Here is a 23,476-nt window from a genome sequence, read left to right on the forward strand (position 1 = left end):
AAAATTGAGTTAGCTGTTGAGACGCTTAGACCTATCCACTGTCAGGATAGATCTTGGGGCTCCCTGCAGAATGAGCCAAGTATCTAGTGCTGCTGGACAATTGAGATCCAGACTCATTTAGAATGTATTTTCAAATGCCTAGATCAAAAATTTTCTGTGGTCTTATCCACCATCCTGTTGAAAACTTGCTTATAGTCCAAGTAAATTCCTTGCTCATTACAATTAGCCATCATGTTATAACTGAGCTTCAACATCAGTTACATATTCATTTGCCATTGTCCAACAGCAGAATCAAATACCACACAGTCAGCACAACAATGATTCTAATGACACAAAAATAGAAAATGCTGGACAAACTCAGATCCAGCAGCATCTGTGGCGAGAGAAACAGAGTTAACATTTCGAGTCCACATGACCCTTCAGAGCTGAAGAGAAGTGGAAATATGATAAAATTTATAATGTTTAAGGGGGGTGGGGCAGTTGGAGCTGGATAGAAGGCCAGCGATGGGTGGGGACAAAGGAGGGATTGACAAAGATGTCATGAACTGAAGGACAAAGGGAGTGTTGATGGTAGTGGTTAGTGCTAAAAAAGGTGCTAATAGTGGCATAAAGGTAAGAAAGCAAAATGTTATTATAGCAGAACAAGGGTAGCATTGTGTGAAAGAACAACATGGAACAAGTAACAGATAACCGTGTGGGGGATGGGGTGAGGGGAGTGGCTGGTGGTGAGATTGGCTCTATCTATTTCCCTCATAATTTTGTATACCTCAATTAATTCACCTCTCAGCCTTCTTTGTTCTAAGGAAAATAATCCCAACCTATCCAATCTCTCCTTGTAGCTGCACTTTTCTAGCCCTGGCAACATTCTTGTAAACCTCCTCTGCACTCTCTCCAGAACTATTATGTCCAACCTATAATGTAGTGACCAGAACTACAATACAATACTACAGTTGTGGTCTCACCAGTGTTTTATACAATTCCAACATTATATCCTTACTTTTATATTCTATACCTCTGCCAATGAAGGAGAGCATTCCATATGCCTTCTTTACAACCTTTACAACAAAGGGATAAAACCACGGATAAATAAATAAAAATAAGTGGATAAAAATTAAAAATGAATGTATGAATAATGGTCGATGGATGCCCTTGTGAATGGAAAGTTGTCTCAAGTGGTGTTCCACAGGGCTCGGTATTGGGACCTTGCTGTTTGTGTTATATATTAATGATTTGGACGTGAACGTGGGGGGCACGATTGGGAAATTTGCAGATGACACAAAGATTGGCCGAGTAGTGGATAGTGTAGAGGATAGCCATAACCTCCAAAACAATATAGATGGGTTGGTGGAGTGGGCGGTAAAGTGACTGATGGATTTTAACATAGAGAAGTGTGAGGTCATACATTTAGAGAGGTCAAACAGTTACAGGGATTACAAAATAAATGGGAATTTACTAAGAGGGGCAGATGGAGTGAGAGGTCCCTGAAGGCAGCAGTTCAAGTAGACAAGGTTGTAAAGAAGGCATATGGAATGCTCTCCTTCATTGGCAGAGGTATAGAATATAAAAGTAAGGATATAATGTTGGAATTGTATAAAACACTGGTGAGACCACAACTGTAGTATTGTATGTAGTTCTGGTCACTACATTATAGGTTGGACATAATAGTTCTGGAGAGAGTGCAGAGGAGGTTTACAAGAATGTTGCCAGGGCTAGAAAAGTGCAGCTACAAGGAGAGATTGGATAGGTTGGGATTATTTTCCTTAGAACAAAGAAGGCTGAGAGGTGAATTAATTGAGGTATACAAAATTATGAGGGGAATAGATAGAGCCAACAAGATAAAATTGTTTCCCTTGGTGGAGAATTCTAGAACCAGGGGACATAGATTCAAAATAAGTGGCAGAAGGTGTAGGGGAAACATGAGGAAGAACTTTTTTACGTAGAGCATAGTTGGTGTCTGGAATTCGCTGCCCAAGTTGGTGATAGAGGCAGAAACTCTAAACTCTTTTAAAAAGTACCTGGATCTGCACCTTAAGTGCTGTCAGCTGGAGGGCTATGGGCTGGGTGCAGGAAGGCGGGATTAGAAAGGGCACCTGGGTGTCCTCGGGCTGGCATGGACAAGATGGGCTGAATGGCTTCCTTCTGTGCTGTAACTTTTCTATGGGCCTCTGGTTCTATGGTATGTATATAAGAAATGAATCTTCCTTAACCGAGGTTTACCCCCCACTATGGTTGACAGAGCCCTCAGCCGTGTCTGACCCATCTCCCGCGCCTCTCCTCCCTGCACCTTCCCCTCCGTTCCAGAACCACGATACCCTTTTATCCTCACTTTTCACCCCACCAGCCTCCGCATTCAAAGGATCATCCTCCACCATTTCCGCCAACTCCAGCATGATGCCACCACCAAACACACCTTCTCCTCACCACCACCACCACACACACACACACACACACACACACACGTACACACTCCCCCCCCAGCTGTCAGCATTCCACAGTGACCATTCCCTCTGGGACACCTTGGTCCGCTCCTCCATCATCCCCAACACCTCATCCCCAGCCCATGCACCTTCCCATGCAATCGCAGAACATGCAACACCTGCCCCTTTACCTGCTCCCTCCTCATTGTCCAAGGGTCCAAATACTCCTTTCAGGTGAAACAGCGCTTCACTTGCACCTCCTTCAATTTGGTGTACTGCATCCGCTGCTCCCAATGTGGTCTCCTCTACATCTGGGAGACCAAACGCAGACTGGGTGACCGCTTTGCGGAACACCTCCGGTCTGTCCGCAAGCATGACCCAGACCTTCTGGTCTCATGCTATTTCAACACACCATCCTGCCCACATGTCCGTCCTTGGCCTGCTGCAGTGTTCCAGTGAAGCCCAATGCAAATTGGAGGAACAGCACCTCATCTTCTGAATAGGCACCTTACAGCTTCCTGGACTTAACATTGTGTTCAACAACTTCAGACCATGAGCATTCTCCTTCATCCTCATCCGCTTTTTTAATTCCCTTTTTTCTACATCCATTTTTATTTTTTATCCATTTATTTTTATTCATTTATTCATGGTTTTATCCCATTTTCTATTTTTTCCCCACCACCACTTGCTCTCCCAACCCATCCCCCACAGGGCCATCTGTTACTTGTTCCATGTTTTTCTTTCACACAATGCTACCCCTGCTATAATTACACTCTGCTTTCTTACCTTTATGCCACTATTAGCATATTTTTTAGCAGTAACCACTACCATCAACATTCCCTTTGTCCTTCAGTTCATGACATCTTTGTCAGTCCCTCCTTTGTCCCCACTATCTCTGACCTTCTATCCAGCTCCATCTGCCCCACCCTTAAACAGTATAAATTTCATCACATTTCTACTTCTCTTCAGCTCTGAAGAGGGGTGATATGGACTCGAAACGTTAATTCTGTTTCTCTCTCCACAGATGCTGCTAGACCTGCTGAGTTTTTCCAGCATTTTCTGTTTTTGTTTCAGATTTCCAGCATCTGCAGTACTTTACTTTTATCTTAAAGATTCTAATGGTTTATCACAAATATTCACAAAACTATTACTTGCATATACTTGTGACTGCATAACATTTTCTCTGTTCTATTCTAACACTGCTAAGTGCCACCTGAGGGCCAGAGATTTAAGGTACAGATGACTGCTCTAAACTACCATGAAACTCCTGGGCTGGAAGTAACCCTGTTGTCAAGGGCCCCTGAGTCCAGAATGGACATGGGATAGATTGAAACTTTTGTTATGGCTCCGTTGCAAAACAACAATCAATACAGCACCTTAACTTAGTAAAACATCCCAAGGTCCTTCATGGTAATGGTCTTGCAGAGTGGGACATTTCTGTACAAAGTTGCTCTTCTCTGCTACTGCAGTGAGGAAAAGCAGCCTCATCAGCATACTCATATTGGCAACAGAATTCCAGAGATCAGCAGGACAACTTGCAGAAAAATCCTTAAATTCCTGAGTGAGAGTAAATGAACATCCTCCAGACCAGTAGCTGTAGATCTTCCAATAGCCTTTCAAGGCCTATTGTTCTTCATTAATGCCTTTGCATTAATTTGACTGGGAACACTCATGGAGTTTTCATATATTCCTGGAGCTGCATCTTATGCCAGAATGCACTGCAATAGTGAGAAATCTTCACAGCTGCTGACACACAGCAGGGCGGTGGGCTCTACTACCATCCCAGCTATCTGTTGCACATCTTGGGAATAGCTATATGGAACCTGCGTTTATGTTTGATGCTTTGCTATCATCCATCATTTCATTGCTGAGATCATTATGCACATGTTCAGTACTTAGGAGCTGATATTTCTTAAACTTGTTCAGTTGATTTAGGCTACAGATTTGTTTTGGCTCATTTTTATCACTCATGCTTTCACCATCATTGGTGTCCTCCTATCTTCTTTCCTGTCATTTCTTCCTCCAAGCTGTCACTACAATCACCCTCTTTCCCACCCAAAGTACCTTTTGTCTCTCCTCTCTTGTCTCATTTAAGCAGTCCCGCCCACCACCTAATGGTGAGCACCAGTGCCTTTTTCCACAGCTGCCACTGCTGACCCTCTCACAACACCACTCACACTGTTCCTGCCCCTTAGCACCAATCTTTCAATACTTCCACACGCAGCAAACCCTATTCTCCGGTACTCCTGCCTCTACCATCCCCATACTTCTAGTACTAATATAAATCTGCTTTTATTCCTACCTAGCCACAGACCCTTTCCCTCTCCCTAATATGGCTATATGCAGTACCTGCAGCCAATTGCCTACCTACCTGCATCTTAGATAACACCTCCTCTGTGTCCTATACTTAAGTAAAAGAATAATGAAAGATTTGTATTTATATACCACCTTTAATGACTTCAGAACATTCTAAAGCCCTTTACAGCAAATGAAGAACTTTTGAAGTGCAGCCACTGTTGTAATATATGAAAAGTTGTAATAAAATTAATTGCATTCATACACAAATATAATGAAGGCCAATTATTTATACATTCCATACAAATTAGGACATTCCCAAGCATTTTAATCAGTAAATGTCACTAACACTATTATTGTATAATAAAAAATGCAAATCACTTAGCCATTGTGAAATATCATCCACCTTGAATCACATTGAGCAGCAAGTCTTGTAACTGCCATAATATAGACATTACAGTCCAATTGATCAAACAAAGACAGTATGAAAGAAGAGTAACAAGCAAGATTTCTTTTTTCCTGTTTTTTCCAAAAAATAAATGCTGTTTTTTCCTGACCTTGGTGGTTCTCCCCAGGGCTAGCAGCTGGGGATTTAAAAGCAGCTGCCAATCTGCGACCTCTGAATAGAAACATAGGAGCAGGAGTAGGCCATTCAGCCCCTCGAGTTTATGCCGCCATTCAGATAGATCATGGCTGATTATCGACCTCAACACAATTTTCCCATGTTATCCCCATATCCCTTGATGTCATTAGTATCTATAAATCTGTCGATCTCTCTCTTGAACATACTCAATGACTGAGCTTCCACATCCTGTTGGGTAGAGAATTCCAAAGATTCATTATCCTCTGAAGAAATGCCTCCTCATTTCTGGTCCTAAATGGCCTGCCCTTTATTCTGAGACTGTGTTCCTTCGTTCTAGATGTCCCCCAGCCAGGGGAAACATCTTTTCTGCATCTGTCCTGTCTAGCACCTTAAGAATTTTGTTAGGGATTGGCTTATTTATACCACTTCAAGAGGACAGGGCAAGTTTTATATAGTTGCATTTTAGCAGTATTACATTGCTCGAGACTACCCATGAATAATCCCATGGAGACTAATGACCATATGATTAGAATTATTTTCTACTTTTCAGTCATTTTATTGGGTGAGTCTCATTGGCGTAGATACCCATTTGAAACTTGTCAAGTCTTATTGACAACTTAAGGCAATTAGGTGGGATCAAAATTTTAAATAAAGCAATAACATTGTCATTACTTTTCATGAGTTGATAACTTTTAATTTATAGTGATGGCCATTTTATCATCCACAGATTTCAATGCCATGCAGCACTACTAACAGTTTTGATTGAAAGCTATTTTAGAATATTTTTAGGAAAGAAAAAGAGCATCAGACCAGAATAAACCTGTCTAAATTTGTTGACAACCAGTTGAAAGCATATAAAATAAATTAAGTCTAATTGTAAACTATTAAGCTTCATCTTCTCCTGAAAAGAGTTATTTGAAATTAGCTTCAACAAAATCCTTCAATCTAATGACTATCCTTGACTGCATTTTTTTGCCTTGCATATAGTTCTATTTGTGTTATGAAATCTGACATTTTATGAATAATTTAAGTTCCTTTCTCTCAGTTATTGAATATAATACCCTTTTGATAAACCTAAGGCTGGGATTTTCTGGCCGGCCCGCCCACTGCTGGGATCTTCCTGTCCCGCTGAAATCAATAGACTTTTGGCTAGCCTGCCATTTCCCCCGTGGTGGGTCACACCACGGCGAGACTGGAAAATCCCAGCCTGAGTAACTAACAATACCAGAAATGCTTCAGTACATTCTGTTTACAGGAAATCATGAATTTGACTTTGGAGTTGACCTGTTGGAAGAGGTTATATCAGAGATGAATTTCCCCTGGTTGCTCAGCAATGTGTATGATTTGTTTACTTCTGAGCCACTAGGACATGGCATAGGAAGCAAGATAATGGAATGGAATGGTGTGAAAATTGGCTTGATGGGCTTAGTGGAGGAAGAATGGATTGATACTTTAGCAACTATTGATAAGTCAAGTGTAAACTTTATCGATTATGTCATTGTTGCTGACCAAATTTCGCAAGATCTTCGAGCCAAAGGTGCAGAACTTCTAATTGCTTTGACACACATGAAATGGAGTAATGATATTAGACTTGGAACGAGCGTTGATGGTTTGGACCTGATTTTAGGAGGTCACGATCATGACTATGGCACCAAAGAGGTTAATGGGACTCTGATTATTAAAAGTGGATCAGATTTTAGAAGCCTGACCAAAATTGCTATTACAAGAACTGGTGAGAATAATTACAAGTACACCACACAGAAGATAGACGTTACAAAAGATTTGGAGGAAGACACTTTTGTGAACAACATTGTCCAAGAGTTTACTTTTAATCTGGAGGTATGTTGCCCACAGTTTAATTATTTTAATGATATACTTTCATCTCATCTATTTGTCAAAATATTGAAAGGATTTGCTGGAATATTTTTCAATCTTGTGTTGACACACATATCTTGCAACTATCTTTGTTGGTGTTCAGTTAATGGATCAATGTTAACTGATAACACAAAACACTGGTACAAAACATCTACATGCTAAGCTCCAAAGTAAAATAGGTATTTTACCAGGTAGAATTGGAAACAGTATCTCCTAAAGAAAAATCTCTATTGTGTGATGATAAAACCAGTACAAATTATGATACCAATTTCTACATAATCAAAAGAAAGACTTATTAACGAAAACTGGTATGTGTTACAAGCAAAAGTGTTGCAAGGATGGAAAGTTGGTTCACTGATGAGAAGCAAAGGGTTAATTATGGTTTGCTTGGATTGCAAAAGATTTAGAAATGGAGTAGACGTGTATCCTCGGGGTCAGTGTTGTGTGCTTCGACTCTTAAAAGATTCCTGTAGACTTATACATTTGACTTATACAAGATTTTTTATAATGTATAAGGTGCACATTTCAGGTTCAATTTTGCCAGGGCAGCAGCGACCCTGAAAATGGGCTGGAAAGCTGGGGATAGCTCCATCTCAGCCATTTGGGGGAGCCCCAACCCAGTTCTGTGGCAGTCAAGCTGCCATCGGAGCCCCTGACCCTTTAAGGCAGGAGATTCCACCTCCAAGAACTGCCAACCAGTCTGAGGCTAGCAGCTCTTCAGTCCCAGCAGTACAACTAGGCGCACTGGCCAATGTTGGGATTGCACCCAGCCTGGAGAAGCAGCATGGACGTTGCCCTCTGAATAAGATTAGTGGGGTTGGGGATCACTGGGGCCATTCAGAGAGGCCCTGGAAAGATGGGGGGCTGGGGTGAGATGTTGTGGTTGGTGAGGTATGTTGCCGTGGCGGCTGCCATTGCCACCTGGGGGTCTCCCCATGGGCCGCAGGCTGCCTGATCAAGAAGACCCCAAGCCCACAGGGAGACCACTAGGGTTTATCAAGAGTCTCCCCATGCACTTGGAGTTCACCCGCCACATTATTAAAAACCTTGTGTGAGGTGCACGTGGTAAAATGCTGGCGGCGGTGGAATGAGGCTTTTAAGTGGCCAATTAAGTGACACAGTTGGCCTTTTGGCAGGAGGGTGATCCGCCACCTTCCTGCTGCTAGCAGATTGAAATGGTGGCAGGAAGGTGATACACCACCACCCCTTTCCTTCCCCTCCTGATTTTTCCGTTTCCCCTCCTCCTTCCACCTCCTCCCAGGCCACTCCTGCAGGCCCCGTAAAATTCAACCCTTCCTACCTACAAGCGTTGCTTTCTGTTGTCACAGATTTTGGTAAAGTACTGAATTGTTCATCAGTTGGTGCAAATTATTTTTTACATGTAAGCCCTGGGACCTTAGTCCTGTTTAAAACCAGGAGTTTGTTATTCCTTCGTTTTGTTGACTTTGCAGCCGGAATTGCATTGTTGTTTGCTTTTTCTTCCCTGTACACTGTGTTAACTGTATTTTCTTGTGAACTTTTCATCTGAGACCCAATTTCTTGGCAAAGCTGCACTTTGTTAGATGGCTAGTAGAGCTTTTTGCCAATACCATCTTTCTAGTAGAAAGCTCTGTAGTTCATTTAAGGGTCATTTGATTTGGTCAGTGGGTGCCTTGTGGGCTTCTCTATGACAACGTGAGTGTTGATAGTAACAGTAAAGAAGCTACCTGAAATATTCGTCACACTTTCTCAAAAAATTGCATTGATAAGGGAACTGTGGAAGATTGATTTTACCAAAGCATTAAATTACTATTCTTAATTTACATCCCCAAGATTTGAAATCAGCTTATAAATACTTCCAATATATGGCAACGGCAGACTTGAAATCACTGTTTAAATAATACGATTTTTAAAAAATGCTTCCCCCGCCCCCCACTCCTGCAATATAGTTTGCCTAAATGACCATTCTTCAGAACGTAGGTAGTGTGTTGTCTGGCTGATTTCTGCTCCCTAGCTCAGAGATGCTGAGGATAATTATCAAGTCCTATTAGCTTAAGCATGGCTCCCCAGCTGGTAAAGCCTGTTCTCAAGGCCTGTGCGTCTGTGTATGTTTGTGTGATATTAATGTATGCGAGTTTCTCAAAGGATTTATTTTAGCTGTATTTTATTTGAGTTAAATTTTTAACCCTTTCACAGAATGGGCCTAATCCTTAACAGTACAATTCCAGCTGAGATCAGATAATTCAAAACAGACTGGAATACATTGGACTTCCTGCCCTGTATGGGTCAATTGATCTATAATGTTCACAGAAGAATAGCTTTTCATAAAATCTTTGCACCAAATAGATGCATGTGTAACTGCTGCTACCATTTTAAAAATAGATAATAGATAGTTAAGCATATACTGCATTATCATCTGTTTGGTGGGAATGATAACTAATGAGGTATTCCACCAGATTGGATAAACTTCATGGGCTGATATTAAAATGTTCTTGCAACAACTTTAAATATTACTGGTTCAAGCTTTTCGCTAAGGGTGGCTTGACTACAGAGATTTTGTCGAGATAATAGAGCCTCCTTACAGTACACAGAGAATCTTCTTCCTGAGTTCCCTGCCCAAAGGCGGGTCCGACCCCCAGCACCACAACCTCCACCACGTGTACGGCAAGAAATCAGGTACTAAATCCACCCCAGCCAGAACGGGGATCAAACCCCATGCTGTTGGCATCAGTCTAATCCAAGTCATCCATCCAGCCAACAGAGTCAACCAACCAAGTTGCTGAGGTAAAACAAAAACAGAATTACCTGGAAAAACTCAGCAGTTTTTGTTTTGGATTTCCAGCATCCGCAGTTTTTTGTTTTTATCTAAGTTGCTGAGGTAACCTGGAGCTATGGATAGTGATGGTAGAGGCCCCAATTTCCTTTCCATCACATGGATGACCAGGAATCTCTCCACTCTTACTGCCTGCCATTGGGTTATGTTGGAAGTATTTATAAGTTGATACTCAACCTGTTTGGCTGCATTATGAATGCACTTTCCTTGACCGTCAAGTCCTTGAGTGGAACTTGAATCCGGACTTTCTGCCTCAGGAAGGTGTGTTACCTCGAGACCTCCTATGTATAGAATGCTATGATGAAAAAGAATATTTTATGACCTATCTGGTAAGGTTGTTTTTGAGTGGAAGATTTATTGTGAATTCTAAGACATTATCTACCACCTTTATACTATATTGTTTGACATCATAAATTGTTATTTATTACTTAGGTTCCAATGTTCTTGGTAAACTTGTCTTCAAGCTGTAAATTGTTAGATGGCTTGTAAAGCTTTTTTGCCATTGTTACCATCTTACTGGTAGAAAGCTCTCTGATTCAATTAAGGGTCATTTGACTTTGTCTGTGGTTTCCATTATGAACATCTTTAAAACAGGGTTATGGTTAATTTACAGTTATTAGAATTAATGGACATATTAATACAGACTGAGATTTGCTTTGATGTAGGTGCCAATTGTCAATTTACTAGCGTATTAACCATAAGCAAAACAAATATGAAATCTTAATTTGTCACATGCTCATTTTTTTTAACCTATGCAGCACCTATCAGGAGAAGTGCTATGTCAGATAGAGGTAGAGCTGGATGGACGTTTTACCACTGTAAGAAAGTCAGAGAGCAGTCTTGGGAATCTTGTTACCAATGCCATGCTTGAAGCTACTCATGCTGATGTGGCATTACTTAATTCAGGTATATTTTTCTGGAACTACCCTTATTTAGAATAATATAGTAGAAACAATTTTAAATCACTTGCAATAAGCACAAATCTCCTTTAAAGTTGGATTTAAAAGCTGAAGTCAGCATGGTTAGCAGTCTTATTCCAGCTACTTAGTATGGGTAATGCTATTTTATGAGGCCATAGAGCAGTTTACCTGTGCTGAGGTGCATGGGTATGGATTGCTATCATTTCAAATTTTAAGTTGAATCAAAAGCATCAAATCCTTTTATGGTTTTCAGGGGCTGCAAGAATTCAAGATGATTGTAAAGAACCTTTCTACTAGTCTGAATTAGCAATGTACATTATAAAAATGTACACCTGATGTTAAATTGCATATTCAACTTTTTTATAAATGTAGTGTGTCTTTGCCTCTACCACTTTTTTTAAGGCAGTAAATTGCAGACCCCCCAACCCCCAGCATTCTCTGAGATTAAAAAAAAATGTTCCTTAACTCCCCTCTGATCCTTTTACCAGTTACTTTGAATCTGTGGCCCCCTGTTATTGATCTCTCTGCTAATGGAAAGAGGTCTTCCCTATCTAAGCTGTCTAGGCTGGAGTGCATTTTGTCGACTTGAGGCTACCATACACACGTACTAGCAGAGACTCTGCTAGGAGAAATAATAAAGGATCCATGTTTAACAGCTTGTACAGTTAATTCTAAATGTCTGTGGCTGAACATGTAACTGTTTCTGACCTAAGAACTTCACAATGGGGACAGGATAGTGAAAAATAAGAAACATTGGGCAGAATTTTCCATTTTGGAGGCGTAAGTGTGGTGGTGGGTGGGTTTTTTGGCACGTTTCCTGCTGGGTGACGTGGCAGGAAATTGTGCCCAATTTCTCACTCAGAAGCTAATTAAATATGCATCGGTGAGTAGCTCTTTGAATCATATGGAGGGTTGGAAACTGATTTGTCTGCCCTGCCGTTACCTAATGGGGTCAAAAGTCCATATTTAAACACCATCCAAGCCCACATATTCTCACACTCCAGCCCAGCTGTGTGCAGCAAATGTTTCGAGGTGGCTGTGCCCAAGAAATAAGGCTGCACCAAGATTCAGCAATGACTCCTTTGAGGCCCTTGCCTGTGAAGTCTGTCCTGTACCCGAGGGATGGCTCTAGGAGGCCCACCAGCCTCTCCTCGTTGGCCTGGGAGGCAGTCACAAGGGAGGTCAGCTTGTCAGACACTTGCTCAGGAAATGCCATCCAGTGCAGGAAGAGGATAAATGATCTCTTCTGCTCTGCCAGGATATACGATCAAGGAGTCGGAGTAGGCCCCTCGAGCGTCCCACCCCCTTTTCAGGGAGAGAGTTCCAAAGACTCTTGACCTAAGAAAAAAAATTCACCTCATCTCCATTTTAAATGGGTGATCTCTTATTTTTAAACAGTGACCCCTAGTTATAGATTTTCCACATCCACCCTGTCAAGTCCCTCAGGATTTTATGTTTCAATCAAGTCGCCTCTTACTCTTCTAAACTCCAGTGGATACAAGCCTGGCATGTCCAACCTTTCCTCATAAGACGATCCGCCCATTCAAGGTGTTAGTCTGGTAAACCTCCTCTGAACAGCTTCCAGTGCATTTACATTAAATAATGTGACCAATACAGTACACAGTACTCCAAATGTGGCCTCACTAGTGCTCTGTGTAACGGAAGCATAACCTCCCTATTTTTGTCTTCAATTCCTATCTCTATAAATGATAACATTCTATTAGCTTTCCTGATTACTTGCTGTACCTGCATATTAGACTTTTGCAATTCATGGACTAAGACACCCACATCCCCCTGCACTTCAGAACTCTGCAATCTCCCTTGATTTAGATAACGTGCCTTTCTTTTATTCTTCCTGCCAAAATGATCAATTTCACATTTCCCCACATTATACTCCATCTGCCAGATCTTTGCTCACTCACTTAACCTATCTATATCTTTTTGTAGCCTCCTTATTGTCCTCTTCACAAATACTTTCCCACCTATATATAAAAGCAAAATACTGCGGATGCTGGAAATCTGAAACAAAAACAAAATGCTGGAAAAACTCAGCAGGTCTAACAGCACCTGTGGAGAGAAAAACCGAGTTCAGTCCATACGACTCTTCTTCAACTCTGAAGAAGAGCCATATGGACTCGAAACGTTAACTCTGTTTTTCTCTCCACAGGTGCTGTTAGGCCTGCTGAGTTTTTCCAGCATTTTCTGTTTTTACTTTCCTACCTATTTTTGTGTCATCAGCAAATTTGGCAACCATCCCTACCATCCTTCACCCAAGGCATTTATATAAATTGTAAACAGTTGAGGTCCCAGCATTGATTCCTGTGGCACCTGCTACATCTTGCCAACATGAAAAAGACCAATTTATGCCTACTCTCTGCTTCCTATTAGCCAGCCAATCTCCTATCCATGCCAATATGTTACCCCCATACCGTGAGCTTTTATTTTCCACAATAACGTTTAATGTGGCACTTTATCAAATGCCTCCTGGAAATCTAAGCACAGTACATCCACCAGTTCCCCTTTATCCAGAGCACATTGTTACTTCCTCAAAGAACTCCAGTCAGTTAGTTAAACATGATTTCTCTTTCACAAAACCATGTTGACATTGCCTGATTACCTTGAACTTATCCAAGACCGCTGCTGTAACTTCTTTAATAATAGCTTCTAACATTTTCCTGTGACAGATGTTAAGCTGACTGGCCTGTGGTTTCCTGCTTTCTGTCTCCCTCCCTTTATGAATAATTGAGTTTTTTTTTTGCTATCTTCCAATCTAATGGAATCTTTCCCGAATCTAGGGAGTTTCGGAAAATTAAACCCAATGCATCAATTATCTCAAACTAGCCACTCCTTTTAAGACCCTAGGATGAAGTCCATCAGGACCCGGGTACTTGTCAGTCCGCAGCTCCAACAATTTACTCAGTACCACTTCTCTGGTAATTTTCCTGAGTTCCTCCCTCCCTTCGATTTCCTGATTTATAATTGCTTCTGGGATGTTACTTGTATCCTCTATAGTGAAGACTGTTCAATTCACCTGCCATTTCCTTGTTTTCCATTATCAATTCTCCAGCCTCTATTTCTATAGGACTAATGCTCACTTCGTTAGCGCGTTTCGTTTTAAAATATTTATAGGAACACTTACTATCTGTTTTATATTTCTGGCTAGCTTTCTCTCGCACTCTAATTTTTCCCTCTATTAATCTTTTAGTCATCCTTTCCTGTCCCGTATATTCTGTCCAGTTTTCTGGCTTTCCACCTATCTTTGCACTGTTATATACTTTTTCTTTCAAGTTTGATACTACCATTAACCTTTCTAGTTAACCACGGATGTTATGTCCATCCCTTGGACGTTTTCTTACTCGTTGGAATTTATCTATTCTGTATTTTCTGAAATATCCCCATAAGTGTTTGCCACTGCATCTCTGTTGACCTATCCCTTAACCTGAAATGCCAATTCACTATAGCCAGCTCTGCTTTCATGCCCTCATAATTGCCCTTATTTAATTTTAAAATCATAATATCAGACCCACTCCTCGCTCCCTCAAACTGAATGTAAAATTCAGGCATATTATGATTGCTGCCACCCAGGGGTGCCTTTACTATGAGATCATTAATTAATCCCATCTCGTTGCACAATACCAGGTCGAGTAATAGTCTACTCTCTGGTTGGCTCCAGACCATGCTGTTCTAAGAAATTATCCCAGAAACTTTCTATGAACTGCTCATCTAGGCTATCTTTGCTCATCTGACTTTTCCAGTCTATATGTAGATTATAATCTCCCATGATTATCGCCGTGCGTTTTTGACAAGCTCCCTTTTTATTTCTCCTTTCATGCTCGATTCTACCATGTGGTTACTATTAGAGGGCCAGTACGTAACTCCCACAAGTGACTTCTTACCTTTACCATTTCTCATCTCTACCCAAACTGTTTCCACATCCTGGTTTCCTGAACTTATTGTGCTCATTAACTAACAAAGCCACCCCTCCACCTTTTCCTCGCTCCCCGTCCTTCATAAATGTCCTCTTACCTTTAATGTTCAGGTCCCAATCCATGTCTTCCTGTAGCCATGTCTCTGTAATGGCTATCAAATCATACTTATTTATTTCTATGTGCACTCTCAATTCATCTGTTTTGCTTCAAATGCTTCATGCGCTCAGATACAGACCCTTTAGTTTTATTCTTTTATAACCTCTAGTTTCATCTGTCGATTTAGTCTATCCCTTCCTTGTCATGGATAGTTTTTCATTCCCTGTAATAATACCTTTCTCTTTTGCCTTGTCTCTACTCTTTGATTTACCACATCTTCCCAAATTTGTACCCTTGCCCCCACTACTTAGTTTAAAAACCTTCCAACTTCCCTAGTTATGCGGCTTGCAAGAACACCGGTCCCAGCACAGTTCAGGTGTAGACCGTCCCAATGGTACAGATCCCACTTTCCCCAATACTGATGCTAGTGCCCCAAGACCCGGAACCCACTTCACCTAACCAGCCTTTAAGCCATGCATTCATCTCCCTAATCCAAAATGTCATATGCCAATTTGCATGTGGCTGAGGTAATAATCCAGAGATTCTGACCTTTGAGGTTTTGCTTCTTAAGTTGCTGCCAAGCTCCTCATACTGACAATGCAGAACCTCCTCCTTTGTCCTGCCTGTGTCATTGGTACCAACATGGACCACGATGATTGGGTCCTTTCCCTCCCATTGCAAGTTCCTCTCCAGCTCTGAGTAGATGTTCCGAACTCTGGCACCAGGCAGGCAACACAACCATCTGGACTCACTTTCTTTGCTGCAGAGAATGGTGTCAAATCCCTCTGATTATACTGTCAACCTTCAGCTCCCTCCAATATCACACTCTCATAATGGCGTCATGCACTGCTCAGGGATCTCTCTCAATATTAGTGGGTGACACATCAGCACTGATTGTCTGACGGATACTTTAACATACTGCACAATCTCCATCCTCATCCCCGATTGGGGAGGGCTGAGCACACAGGAGGCTTTCCAACCTCTGCTCCATTCCTTCTCATCACATTCCATCCATTTGTCTTCATGCAGGCCAAGCTTGCCCACAATAAGAGGGAGAGATCCCAGACTGGAGGAGGAATGACTAACATACAGGAGTTCTCCAAATTCAAGGAGGATGCTGCCTGTTGACAGGGGAGGACAGAGATCTCTCCCCCGGGGAAGGTGAAATCGGCCTCTCCCAGCAAGCCAGTATAGATGTGCCCTCCACGAGTTGATCACATCTATCTGCTCTCTCTTAGAGGCAACAGCGGATCTAGACAGATCTGCACAATTAACATAAGCCCCAGTCCACCTCAGAGGAGGATGATGAGGATCTATTTGCTGAAAACCCATCACTGCATTCACCTGCACTCTCCAGCAGTGCACCAGAGACCCACACCTTGGTGGGTCCTAGATTTAGATTAGGCTTCAGGTTACTTTCTTGGGAATATCTCAGACATGTCTCCACGACAGTCGGAGGCAATGACAGCCCAGGTCTCTGGCACTTAGAAGATTGTTAGAGATCAGGCACCTATTGAGTCTGAGGCAGATGATGAGCCTCTGGAAGCTGCTGTCAAAAAAAATGCTGGAGATCCAACAACAGGCGGTGGAAAATCAGATAGAGTTGTAGGAGGCCATCAACAGACTAGAGCAAAGGATGAAGGAGCCCGTCTGCGTTCTGTCTGATGTTGTGGCTCAAACTGCGAGTGCCTCGAAGTCACCATGGGAAGGGGGCAGCTGCCTTGGAGGCCTTGGTCCAGCAGATCTTACCATATAAGCGGTTGGACCTGCACTCCATTGCTAAAGGCATTGGTGGGATCAATCAGTGGCTAGGTGAGAGGGGAGTGGGGCAGCTTGGCCTCCCTCCAGGAGCCCCATCTCCTTGGCAAGCCAAGCAGGGGCCCTCAGGCACTTATCGGCAGCAGGACCAGCAGCTGGGGCCTTTCACCCAGGTGACTCCGAGAGTGCCTAGGCAATCCCAATCCCCTCTGCTCGTGAACCCATTATCTCCAGGCAGACTAAGTTGCACCTGCCCCACAGCAGGAGACCCAAAGTAGGCTGGGGTCCTCTACATCTTGGCCCTCTGGAGGACACCTGCCAAAGTCATTAAAGACAACAGGGCTTGACAATCAGCAGGCTGCCTCCACCTCTGCTGTGGATGTCAGGGCTGTGCCCTGGCATAACGGTTGAATTAGAAAAATTACGAAACTTTGACATCACTTCTGGGTCACGGGTGTTCAATCACTGTATGTATCATGCACCTTTGTAAATACATTTGATGTTCATTGGAATAGTCTTGTCATTTGGAAGCATTGTGCATGTGTATCTCTGTGCCCTCTTATTGCGAGGGTAAGCCATGCTTCCATTGAGCAATTGCCTCCCTTTGTGAGCCTCACGTTCATGTGATGTCTAGCTGACTCATGATAGTTACTCGAACCTTGTGTTATGTCAGGGAGATGTCTCAAACTCTTTATTGGAAGTGTTTTCAAAATGTGTCAGTAACCTCTACCCTATAGAAGGCAACACGGAGTTAGGCATGCTCAATAGCCTTAGAGGTTTAACTGTAATGGTTTCTCAAAATAGATGGCTGTCTTTATTGGTAGCATCAAAGCACAAGACCTGCAACCGTGATGATTTCTCCAACCATGCGTGCATCTCAGAGTCTGCTAGAAGTTTCTCATTAAGGTGGTGATGATCGCACTCCCCAGAGCGCAAGGCTGTAGGGTTTGCCGCTGACCGTTCCAAAGATTAGGGCCTGGTGAATCATGAGGATACAAGTCCAAATAGTGAACTTGCTCTCGATGATGCTGTTTGTAAAGGTCTTTCAGTGCATGGCAATAAGGGACTGAAGAAATGTGGCCATGTCCTGTTGGCTGCAGCTTAACTCCTCCTGGAACCTTGTGGCTATCAGTGTGGCACAGGTATGTCTTCCATGCAGTGCTTCTTTGATGGCATTGTCCTGTGGAAACCAACCCTCATCTTGCTTTTCAATTTCCTGCCCTTGCTGCTCTTCATGAACCGAGGAGCACTCGGCCTCCTCCATGTCTCCCTCAAGCAAGGGATCCCCACCCACCCCGCTTTGAAGTGCCAGATTTTGAAGGGCACAACAGATCATGATTATGCGGGACACCCTCTGTGGACAGTACTGAAGAGCCTCAGCTGAGTGGTGCAAACATCACAAGCGCATCTTCAGGATGACAAAAGTCTGGTCAATGATGGATTGTGTTGAGCTATGTGCCGATTTGTCTCTCTCCTCTGAGGCACTTTGAAGACGATGCATGGATGCTGTGTGCCATCATTTGAGTGGGGTACCTCTTATCCCCAAGCAGCCAAGCTGAGGCCTTTCAAATAAGTGAGGCAGCTGGGAGTGACTCAGGATGTATGAGTCATGGGAACTCCCTGGGTACCTGGCACAAACATGCATGATGTGCTTCTAATGACACCTTTTGAATGTTCAGGGATTGGAAACCTTTCTTGTTAATGAACACCAGGGTTTGCAGCCATGGTGCTCTCAAAGCCACGTGTGCAATCAATTGTACTCTGTACTGTAGGGAAGGCTGAGAAACCCCAGAAATCTAGCAACCTGGCTAGCTTCATCGGGTGTGAACTTCACATAATGTTGAGCCTTACTGTAGACAGCATTTGTCACCACCTTGATACATTTGTGTTGAGGACAGAGATGCCGTATAGATCCCCTGGAACAATCCGCAGGCAAAAAAAGTGACCTTCAAGGGTACAGGCAGGGGATGTCCTCCCAGTCCATGAGGCATTAAATCCTCCCATAGAATGTGGTAGATGTGATCCGCCACATCTCTTGACAAGTCTTTGGTAGACCCTTGGTCATGTGAGCTGCCTCCATGGGATGGGTATAACCTCCTCATCCTCTGGTTCTTGCTGGAGCTTCCCAGACCATGGACCTCAGGCCGGGCCACTTCTCAAAGCTGGGCTAGACGGCGCTGAGTCCTCCTTCTCCCCGTCAATTGGATCACTGCTACCAAGAAAACAGCATTGAGTGCAGGCTCTATTATTCAATTCTCCTTCTCCCTGTGGACTGGTAGATGCAGGAGATTAATGAATAGTGGACAAATATTGTAGACCTCCCACTTGCAAACAGAAAGCTTCTGTCATGCCCTAGAGCTGCGTATGCACTACCAGCTTTTCGCTGATATAGCCTTGTAGCTGAAGCGCAAACTCACATCTAGGTGACCAAGATACCGATCCTGATACTTAACATTCCAATCCCACAGAGGTTGTGGACGCAGTCATGAAATGTGCTACCTTACCAAAGGCATTCCTGCAATCTCTGATCTGGTATACTGACTATATACTATCTGGGATGACTGGCTGAGAGACGAGCAATGTCACTGATAGAATTGGCAGTTGTGGGAGCATGAATGCTGTCACCGTGAGAAGGCAGCAGATTCGAACTTGATGATGCCACTATCAGTCCCACTGGATAACATTTCACCAGTCCTAGTAATTTGTTGGGAGCATAGACTGCTGGACTGCCTCGAGAACCTGCATGTACCTCTTGAGCACCGAGATCCGCAGCCATGATAACAGCAGTCTCAGCCTGCGTGGCAATTAAATATAAACCTCATGGTGTCAGTTTGAGCATTCACTGCAGCACTATAGCTTCTGCCTTTGTTGTAGTGGATGCTGAGATAGCAAGCAACACTTGCTGTATCACAACTGGTCACCACTTCCACATTGGAAAGGAATGGACTCCAAGCTCTGAGTGAGCATATATGCCACATTCAAGTTGGATTCCTCCATGCTTCTTGACAGTGACAGGAGGCTGTCTGGCAGGCTTACAAATGCACCAAGCATCTCTGTGTGCATCCTCATCAGTGTTCTTCTGTAGGCTGCCCCATCAAAGCCCTCACCTGAGTACCTTGTAGCAGAACTTGTCTGCGATCTCGTCCTCCAGCTATCCTTTCTCTCTGGCCTGGCAGCATCCACTTCTGCATGGAGACTCACCACATACTAATCCCAATGCAAACTAGTTTCTAAAGTTAATACAATGCCAGTATCTGAGGTAGTGGTTGCGCATGCCACATCAAGTGATGCTGCTTCTTTATCAATGGCGTACTATTGCTCTCTTTCTGAGGCTGCGGTGGTTGGGTAGGTGGCAGTTCTTGATCATCTGAAAGCATAAAATTGGAAAGGGAGGGTTGGGGTGAGGGACATGAGGTGGGGGGATAGCAATAGGCCCATGGTCACACCTGCAGTTTGTACTTCATGCTAGATAGCAGGATGTGGGAGTTGATAAGTGACATAACATAATGCCATCCTCAATGTTCTCAGTGATGTGGATTATAAGGGCTCTGTTGCAATCAGATGTGAGGACAATATTTTGTGTCACTTTGTCCTGCAAGAGAGAGGGCAAAATGTCACTCAAACACAATGCAACACAGTCAGTGAAATACTGCGGGTGCTGGAAATCTAGAACAAAAACAAAAATACCTGGAAAAACTCAGCAGTTCTGACAGCATCTGTGGAGAGGGATACAGTGAATGTTTCGAGTCCATATGACCCTTCATCAGGGTCTAATGTCTTAGTTCTGATGAAGGGTCATATGGACTTGAAACGTTAACTGCATCTCTCTCTGCAGATGCTGTCAGTCAGTGATGTGCCTGTCTTGGATGAATACCTGGAGATATGTGGAAGCAGCAAAAAGTGGATGTGAAACTGCCATTATTGGAAGATGTGTGAGGGTGAAGAAGTGTATCTGAATGTAAGACCTGAATCCTGAGTGTTACAGATTGCTAATGGGTAAGTGATGGATGTTATGGTGCATTCAGCAGCATGAGAAGTTGGTGGTGCGGTAGATAGGAGATGACATGTGAAGTTGCATTCACTGACCTTGACTACCCTTCTGAGATCATTGAACTTTCTGCAGCACTCCTTCTAGATTCGCAGCACCACACTCCTTGCACCTGATCACGCATTCCATTCAGAGGGCATTCCTTGATGGGCTCCTGCCCCGACCCCCCACCCCCCCCCCCCCCCCCCCCACCACCACCACCACCACCACCACCACCCCCCCACCCCCTTGGAACTAGGCCTCTTCTGTCAAGCACCATGACTAGGACCTCCAGCTCTACATCTATGACCCTTGGAGCCATCACTCTGCCTTGGTTCTTTATTTGTTTTGTTGCCAATTGCAGCCAGTTGCATGTTGGTAGTCAAAAACAGCTTCCTTTCGTTCAGAGGACAGAGTGCCTTGAAGAGCTGGAGGCTATTGAGCCCCCCTGTTCAGCATGCATCCAGCCAACTGTGTGAGTTGTGCTCGTCTAAACATTACAATTAGGCAAATGATGAAATAGCACAAAGCTTGCATGCAAAAATGTGTGCAGACCAGATCTGAAGTAACTATAAAAATCCTGGACTCAGCTGGAACGAATTTACAAACTAATAATTTATTTTCAAATTTCTAGGTACATTGCGCTCAGATCGCTTACACCCACCAGGTGACTTCACCATGCATGATCTTTTGTTGGTTTTGCCTATTGTGGACCCGCTCTTGGTTGTTCAGGTAACAGCAGAACAGCTATTGGAGGCTTTAGAAAATGGAGTTAGCATGTATCCAGAACTTGATGGAAGGTAACTATTCCTGAAAGTATTTTTCATCTTGCCACGACTTGGTGGATTTAATACAAAGATTTTACTAAATGAAGCAGAGCATTTATTTACAAAGTTATAAAATTGAAATGTAAAGTGATTTATATTGCATAATGGCAATTTTGATAGTGTGTTTCTGATCAAGGAGCCTTGTCTGCTGGAAATAAGTATCTGGCAACCATAGGCATGCTGCCCTATAATTTCTATCCAACAGAAAATTGTATACCCATGATTTCTAATTTATGGACTGAATTTGATGGGCTACCCGCCCGAGTGCCATACAATTTCTGTCAGTCCACCCACACCTGCAACCCCCCCCACCCCCCACCACCCCAAACACGATTTTACAGTGGCAGAGGAGGTGTCGGGTGGATCGTCTGCCCATGACCCAATTGAGATCCTTAATTGAGCATTAATTACCCACTTAAGGGTCTCGCCCAGTCGCCAGGATCTCTGAGGGTGTTCGAGCCTCACATCAGCTGGGAGCTCATTGTAACAGCTGCTCATTTCAGAGGACGATGTTTCGGCTTAATCCTGTCAGACTAACTGACCTTCCAAAATAACTGGCGGTGAGGAAGGCCTGCGCCTAATTTGTAGGCTGGCAGGTTTAACCCTGCAGGCTGATGGTCAGTGAAAGGGAGAGGTGCCTCCTTCCCAGGCCCCCTTTGGGCTGCATTATACGTACCCCCACTGGGCATGTTTTTGGCGGGGGTGCATGTAAAATAGGGCGGGTGCCCAGGTGTCCACCCCACCACCTTCCCACCCATTCCCAAACTCACCCCCATAATATGGGGGTGCCCAGATACCAAAATCAGCAGCCCACCTGCCATATTTAAATAAATAATTTAGGGTCAGTTGGGCGTGAGCAGTCGGATGGGAGTTTCCAGACCAATTTTTTTATTTAACAAGATTGTCAAAGGTAAGGAAGGCAGGGGGTTTCCATCTTTGGTAGCTGCCTTTTGTGGATCAGGGAGTGCCTCCCACCCTCACCAAGAGCCCCCCCTTTCTTTCTACCCACCTGCTACATTAAATCCACCACCACCCCTCCCTCCCCAACCTGCCCACATCCTCTCTGCCCAGGACCCTGGACTTGCCCATCTCCAGGAACCATGGGCCGCTTTCTTCCTCATTCCAGTCCCAGCAGTGCCCACAATGCGATCTTGACACTGCCAAAACTGATGGAGCTGCCAGCCTATCAGATTGGCTGGCAGCTCCAAAAGGCAGGGCTTCCTCTCCAGTGAGGGGTGGCAGTCTCACACTGCCCCAGTTGAGTCCACTTGCAGCATGTTATGGTTGCCAGGCCGGCTGGCGTGGCGGGCCAGTTCCACACCAACGTTGCTTCCGGTGGGAGGGTGAGGGGGGAGGGAACGAGCTATCGACCCCCTTCTTCCCCCACCCCGCGTCCCGTCTACCCTCTGTGTCTTACCACCATTGCTGTGTCTGTATCTCATTACCTGCAATTTTAACTTGCTCTTCTGAGCAGGCAACAAAGCGACCTGAAACTTGTGAGGTCCGCTTGGGATCCAATTACAACAATGGGCCCTGACCACAATTTTAACTTTGCCCAGAGTTGGGATGTCATGGTGGCTTTCCCTCCAGGTAAAGACAAGTCAGAAGAGGACTGGAAGCTGAGGAAGCTCTTCAAGGTAAGTTTTTTTACACTATGTGGGGTCAGGAGGCATGGAGTTCTGTTTTGTACCCCACAAGGAATACTTAGGCCTGGATTTTCTGTGCCCACTGCGTCGGGTGTGTTCAGTGGCGTGAGCGGACAATATGGCGAGAAGGCCAAAAATCAGTTTCAGGATGTTGTGAAACCAGTTTGCGATTCGCTCCACCCACTGATGCGTCGTGTTTCCCACCATCGGACATTGGGAACCTCATTATAATACATCAGCATATAATTATACGGTCAGCTGGATCGTCCACTGCTGGATCATCCACCCAAA

General features: G+C 43.8%; 1 protein-coding gene across 1 annotated transcript in view; it reads left to right on the forward strand.

Annotated features, from left to right (window-relative positions):
- Positions 1-23,476, forward strand: part of LOC121275654 (trifunctional nucleotide phosphoesterase protein YfkN-like) — an 84,083-nt gene that overhangs the window by 13,330 nt on the left and 47,277 nt on the right. The window contains exons 3-5 of the mRNA XM_041183169.1: positions 6,551-7,134; positions 10,741-10,888; positions 21,347-21,512. Coding sequence (XP_041039103.1) covers positions 6,551-7,134; positions 10,741-10,888; positions 21,347-21,512 — 898 coding nt within the window. The remainder of the gene's footprint in view (positions 1-6,550; positions 7,135-10,740; positions 10,889-21,346; positions 21,513-23,476) is intronic.

Source organism: Carcharodon carcharias, chromosome 1, assembly GCF_017639515.1.
Source record: "Carcharodon carcharias isolate sCarCar2 chromosome 1, sCarCar2.pri, whole genome shotgun sequence".
In the NCBI taxonomy this organism is placed as follows: Eukaryota; Metazoa; Chordata; class Chondrichthyes; order Lamniformes; family Lamnidae; genus Carcharodon; species Carcharodon carcharias.